Genomic DNA, 7,355 nt, shown 5'->3' with positions numbered 1-7,355 from the left:
AAAAGTGTAAATATAGTGTAAAGTATAAAACACGATTGCAAAGCCTACAGTATAAAAAAAAAAAAAAACCTGCGTATAATACATAATATATAATAGAATTAAATTATATTATTGAAAAAGCAAATAAACAGTTTAGCACATAAAATCTACCAACTTGTATACAGGGTCTCTTTTTTTTTTATACCATTCAAAATCACACAACTTACAGTTTTGTTTCCTGCACAATGTTGCTGTTCATTCTTTTTTTTTGTAGATGTAGCTAATGTATATGTTGACATTTTTAAATATAAATATACTGTTGCATTTCTTTATATAAATATACAGTTGCATGCACTCAAGTATACTGTATATATGTTTGTGAGTGTGTGTGTTTTTTTTCTTCTCTTTTTGTACTGACAAGAAGCTGAGACATAAATATAGAGCTGGTGAAGAAATCTGTTTTGCCTGGAAGGCTTTCCTCCTGGAGCCAATAGGAATGCGGGACCCTCCCTTTTCTACCCTATAATTATGGAGCAGAACTGGTCTGTGAAGCTTTGGTTTGGCTTTATTGTACAGGCAGAAGTGCAAGAGAGCTCTGCAGGGATGTTAGTGTGAATGTCTACTGGGATATCGCCTTTGCTCTTCGTAACATGAGTGGGACCTATGAAAAGAAGATGGCCGTATTAACCGACCTCAGCACCTCTATGAGTTGCCATTCTGTGTCCAAGGACTCGCCCACCCTGCCAGAGTCAACCGCCACGGACATGGGCTACTACAGCGGTCATTTAGCAGGTGGCCAACATGACTACTACCAGAGTCAGGCATATTCTCAGTCGCTAAATCCCTACAGCTACCACCATCACCCACAATTCAATTTGGGTCTAATGGGGGCAGATGGCTTCATGCCCAAGGATGATTATCAGTACGGAGGTGGATACCGAACTTATGGACATTTCCGAGAGGCTCCAGCTCAGGAACCAGGTATGGAAATGAAAATAAGGCTGGTGTGTGCACGAAAAAGTGTTACCCGATAGACACATAAATCTTAAAACAATAAAACAAAAGAGAATAATCAATATAGGAAGATTCTGTAGATATTATCTAAAAGACAAGTGTTGAAGGACAGGAGATGATGAGCAGGATGGACAAAATGGTAAGCCAGTAGAATGGTCAAGCTTACAACAGAAGGGGAAGATAAAAGCTAATAAGTGGGAGGGGAGAGGAAGAATTTGGAAATGGAATAGAACTTATATTGTGATTATATTGGGATTTAAGATCTCCGAGATGTGTGCACAACGTAGCAAAACCAGACAGTGAGTGGGTACCAAGAAGAAAGACACAAATGTAAAGTAAGCTTGGAGAAAAGGGTCAAGGAAATGATGACTAGTGGAAAACAGGGGCAAAAAGAAGACAGTTGAAAACAAAAGTGTAAAAAAAAAATCAAGATGTAAACAGACGGTAGGCAATAAATGGACAAATAGTAGATGGTAGGTCAAAAAGGGGCATTAGATTAAGAGGAACAAGAACATGGTTGCGGGAGATGTTATAGGACTGTATAGGGTACAAGAAGAAAAACAAATGATCCCCTATAGAACTATTCTATTATTTAGTATATGCTTTGGATGACCAACCCATCATAAAAAGTTTACTAAATTTACCAAATTTTTATTTTTGTATAATTTACATCTCCCCGACAATGAGAACATAATATTTTTGTGGAAGTCAGTGTTATTATAGCATAGTATAGTTTCATATGGTGCTGTATAGGACAATATAGTATATAGTAAATGTACTATAATCCTATTCTTCACAATTAAGCCACATCAGACAGGGCATAGTGCAATAAAACATAGCATTGAATCCAATCTAAACAGACACAAGAGAAGACAATTGATTGGTCACTATGGGTTACTGCACATTGCACATGAAAGTGTCACACTGAATAAACCAAAAAGAGGAGTTTTCGGGTGGCAATTTCACACCAGTTGCAGGAATTAAGATGCAGTTTGACAGCTCCAGTTCATTTAATGGTTAGACGCCATCACCTTTTCATTTCTAAAGTGGCCACTAAATATGTGAAATTGATGTGAACCTCTATATATCTATAGATAGATAGATATATAGAGGTTCACATCAATTTCACATATTTAGTGGCCACTTTAGGAATGAAATGTTGATGGCGTCTAACCATATATATATTAGAAGGATCACTTAGATTCAAGATAGCTTAGTATTAAAATGATTATTAATAAATAAAAAGTATTAAAATCATTTTAATTGATATGTTGCTAATGTGGAAAATGTAGGTTAACCACCCAACGTTTTAATCCAAAGAGAATATATTTGCAAATTATTATTATTTTTATATGTTCTTTGTTATTTATGGTTTTCATTTTCTTGGCACGGTTAAATTCTGTAAAATCATCGTTCAGCTACTTGCAGTGGAATTTATTGTGCAACTTTAACTCAGTTTCCTGGGCTGGTCCCCTGCAGTCACTTCATCTGACATTTTTATGATACTTTTAGGGTCCATCCCTGTATTAGCCTGACACCTCATGAACGGGCTTAGCGAGACCTGTCTGCCTGTTTGTCTGTAACTTTAATCTGAGAGAATTTATACCTGTAGTAGAAGATTTTGTGTGATGTCCCTCCCTTCCTGTCTCTTCGCTAATCCCCAGCTCCTGTTTACCTGTCTGCGTCTACCCAAGCCGTCTGTCTATCTACTGTACATCTAAGCTACATCGCTGTCTGCGCATATCCAAGCTGTCTGACCAGATCTACCTATGGCTAAGATGTCTGTCTCTGCCTTAATCTGACTGTCTCTTTGTATCTCTCAGCTTGCCTTCTAGGGTCTCTCCTTCAATGTAAGCTACCTAGCCAGAAGCCTTTCTCAACCTTTTTAGCCTGGAGGTACCCTTGAAATAATTTTCAAGTCTTAAAGGACCCCTGCTAATAAATTACATCTACAGTTTACAGTACATTAGTGGAATCAGCAAATTGTCAATATAGCATTAGATAAAATTATAAAGATCTGATGTACCTAGCCTACTTTAAAGAAATAGGTAAAAAAGAAATGCAGAGAGTAAAGATTGTAGCATCTCTTTACCCTGGTAGTAGGTAGGTAATAGGAGAGCCCCTTATGGTCAGTCAAAATGGGACCAGTGAAGAGCTCCAATAAGAGGCCAGCGAAGAGCTCCTCACACTAGTAATCAGTGGGAAGAATGCTCCATATACCAATGATCAGTAGGAGGAATGCCCCTTATACTAGTGGTCAGTGGGAAGAATGCCCCTTATACCTGAGGTCAGCAGGAAGAATGCCCCTTATGCTGGTGGTCGGCAGGAAGAATGCCCCTTACAGTGTTGGTCAGTAGGAAGAATGCCCCTTATACCATTGGTCAGTAGGAAGAATACCCCTTATACAAGTGGTCAGTAGGAAGAATGCCCCTTATACCAGTGGTCAGTAGGAAGAATGCCCCTTATACCAGTGGTCCGTAGGAAGAATGCCCCTTGTACCAGTGGTCCGTAGGAAGAATGCCCCTTGTACCAGTGGTCAGCAGGAAGAATGCCCTTTACACTGGTGGCCAGTGGGAAGAATGCCCCTTTACATTGGTGGTCATTGGGAACAACACCTTCTTGCACTGCTGGTCACTCTTACAGACAGCTAAAAAGTTATTGATGTCAGGGGATAAAATAAGATTGGAAAGGCTCCAATGGTCCCACACAACTGGCTCTGTGCAGTGACATCAGTGCCAGAACTATTTAGACACCATCAGGCGGGAGGTCAATTGATCACTGCTCAAACAACCCTTAGCAAACTCTAGAGGAACCCAAAAGTTCCATAAAACCCTGGTCGAGAAAAGGTTAAGGCTCTAGATAGTAAACAACACTTGAACAACATCACTATATCATTGGTCCCTTATTCTAAGCTTGCAATGTTGCAGTTGTCACAGACAATTGCTTGACAAATGTGATAAAGTGGTTGACCTCCTGATCACAATAGAGTAGGCTGTAGTGGTGGCTCGTGGCATGGTGCTCTGTGTAGACATTTGGTGGTTGGTGGGAAATCTATTGGCCGGTGCTCACTTTTTCTGTAGTTACCTTACATCTTTGGCAGATACGTCAGGATGATTGTTGTTGGGTGAAGGTATGGCGTCTGCATATATCTTGGCTGTTTTTTATAGTGTATTTATTTTTAGTTTTTTAGTGTATAGAGTACATGTTGCATTTGCGTTTGGTATACCCCAGACAGTCTTTGTACAAGCAAGTTGACCAAACTTTGTCCCATTGGCTAATGCTGAAGTCCTAGGATTTAATGTCAGTTATAATGTATGAAGGCATGCTTGGGGCAGTGGTGGACATAGATGGCAAAAACTGGATCTTCCTTCAAAAGCTTTAAATGTGCCTACCTTCTTTAAAGGATGCCAACTCTTGCCTGGAATGGCTTTCAATGATACTTCTGTTCTCTGCCATGTTTTGCTACCATTATCTTCCTAGGCATATGCCGGACATGGCAGGACCAATTCTGGTTGGGGCACTTTCTGTACCAACAGACCAAGTATGGCTTTTTGAATAAACTGTCCCCCTCAACTTTTCCCTGGTTTCCCTGATGACACCTCATGCTCTTTGTGGCCCCTTTGCATTGGCACAAGACGCACCAACTATATCTCCATCCCTGGCTGGTAATTGTAGTTTCTAAAAAAAACTAGAATGTTGCAATTGCTCAACCTTAATTGCCATTCATTTAAAATGTTCCATCAAATTATAATCTTTCAGGAATAAATCTATATTCGATACTTGATATATTGTGACCAAAGATGGGTCCATTTACCTAAAGCAGCCAACCAGAAGTCGGCTTTCAGAAGCACAGTGTATAGGTCAGCAAAAATCATGTTAATAAATAACGCTACAAATGGTCCCTCTTTGGCGGGCTTAAAGCTACAAATTTGACATTTTAAGTCAACCACTAAGACCCTAGCAGGAGATTTTTTTTGGGTGATTACCAAAAATTGTCTGCGATTGATTGCAGGTTCTCCCAGTTAGTCCCTGAAAACAACATAAATTCACTTTCCGATCCCTAATAAATGCTGAACAATCCCATGTTGCTCCAGTAGTCCTTATCTGCACACTTTTTCTAGGCCGGTGACTTAACCGGAAGGTCAGCGCAACAGCCAGGGAACTAGCATTTTCAACAGCAGAGGTCGTCAATGGCCATCTCCATGCATCCCCCACTGCCCCACTGGTAGAAAATGACTGTGCCAGACAGAGATCAATTCCCAAAACAGTAGGAGTTATATTAACTGTTTTTTTATTTCATCTCACTTCATATATCAAGAAAACCAATCAACTTTCTAACTGGAGGTACTGCATGGCAATTCCATGATGTTTCATGGCTGTTATGAGTATATGTGCATTATGTAGCACTTTGATGGAAAATGCCATAGCAGCCAGGCAGTGGCCATATACATGTGTGTGTATATATAGATATATTATATATTTATTTATATTATTATACACACACATATATATGAGTCACTAGTTCAGGGTGTAATGACACCACAACCCTTGAACGTTGCCATACATTAATCTCCATGCCTCCATATTAGTCTCACAAGATCTATTCAGCATACCCTAATTAAAGGCCATTTATATGCCAAAATCTAACCGATTTGTACCAGTCAACCAAGGATAAAAACTCACTCGTAACGCGTTTCATAGCTCTTAGTCTACTTCTTCAGACAATGTTAAGGATGGAATCTACAATGATATAACAATCAATTGCATTATTAAATAAACCAGCATCTTCCACATCTTATGGAGCGTCTAGAATCATCTCATTTAATCAGGGACATACTGAATCTCTTACCACTAAAAGATCTAACCAATTGCTGATAGTCACCCCATTAGTCTACAGCTACCAACCCACTAGGAGTAGCAGATGATCACAAACCAGATCGAACAAATGGGTTCCCTATGGACTAAGCTGCACCATATAGTGTGTAGTAGCATCTTGTAGAACTCAATCCCACATGATTGGCGTATAATGCAATCATGTGAGGTTGACCACTACTTAATATTAATATTTCTGCTGCTGTTGGGGCTGCCTCAGGATTAAGCTGGCCATGCACTGGTCAAATTTTGGCTGACTTGGACAACATTTTTGGATTGACTTTTATCGAAGGAGCTGGTCTGAAAAATTTTAGGTATTCTGACATTGGTACAACCACTGTCAGACCGGTGGGGGGATTCTACTATCCACACAGTTAGCGTGGATGGGGGAATCAAGAGCTTCTTCAGCGCCACGGGCCATAGTTGGACTACCACTCCATCTCACCTACTGATGGACATCAGTGAAATTCAAAGGCAAAACAATCAGCTGGTTATCTTAATCTATATAAAGCAAATAGGAAGGCAGAGACAGAGCTCCACACATATACTGGGATCAGATCATTCCTATACACTGGTCAGGAACAGGCAGAGATAAAATGATGGCGGGCAGGTCTACTACGTGTGGTGTACCCTCACAATAATAAGTAGTATCTGAAGAGACAATAACAGGACCAAACAGGATACAGAATGTGAGGAGATAAAAGGCAGGTACTACAAAGTGGATACTTGACTGACAGTGTTTTGTTTGCATTCCTAGACACATGTAACTGCATAAACATGCCTCTCAGTATAAAATGTACTTAACAACCACAAAATACCTAAAGCAGAAACAAAAACTAACAGATTATAGGATAATGGTAAACCGAAGAACATGGATGTAACTATAATGCAGTTTACCAGTCCCTAGGTGTGGCGGCTGCATTTCTTTTGGTTTTTTTTAACCTTTTTTCTATATTTTCACCTGTTGATCCTGCCAGTAGCACACTTCCTGTCCTAGGATGACAACACTGCTCACCATACTGTATCTATGGAGGAGCAGCATTGTCACCCTAGGACAGGAAGTGACTCAGAAGGCTTCCACTGCTGACTGTTTCCAGAAATGCTAGTTGTCCCCCATGTATGCTAATCCAGAGGTTTTAGGATTTCTTAAATCACTGAACCCCAACAAGCATGCAGATTCAGGACAATCAAAGTCCATATGTACATACATGTTCTGGGCCAATGACTCCACACTGTCTTGTAAGCCAAATGGTCACCATGACCAAGCAACTACCACCTTCAGAAGGCAATGGCTGCCATCTCTTTGTGTTTAGCAACACACAACTAAACCCCTATTACGGAAATGTATTCAGGTGGTTATTGAATCACTGTTGCTGTATGACTTGAAAGATGTCAAATAAGCATAGGCAACATACAGTATAGTGTGGACACCTATGGCTCTCAATGCATGGTCTGTATTACAAAATCACATTGGGCCCTAGGGAGGCCAT

General features: G+C 40.0%; 1 protein-coding gene across 1 annotated transcript in view; it reads left to right on the top strand.

Annotated features, from left to right (window-relative positions):
• The first annotated feature begins 543 nt into the window (after positions 1–543).
• DLX3 (distal-less homeobox 3) overlaps positions 544–7,355 on the top strand; it is an 18,387-nt gene continuing 11,575 nt past the window's right edge. The window contains exon 1 of the mRNA XM_018552723.1: positions 544–960. Within this exon, the coding sequence (XP_018408225.1) occupies positions 630–960 (331 nt within the window). The 5' untranslated portion in view covers positions 544–629. The remainder of the gene's footprint in view (positions 961–7,355) is intronic.

This window comes from Nanorana parkeri, unplaced genomic scaffold, assembly GCF_000935625.1.
Source record: "Nanorana parkeri isolate BGI_ZX_2015 unplaced genomic scaffold, ASM93562v1 scaffold96, whole genome shotgun sequence".
Taxonomy (NCBI): Eukaryota; Metazoa; Chordata; class Amphibia; order Anura; family Dicroglossidae; genus Nanorana; species Nanorana parkeri.
The sequence above is the reverse complement of the archived record's forward strand: the minus strand, read 5'-3'. Positions and strand labels throughout refer to the sequence as shown.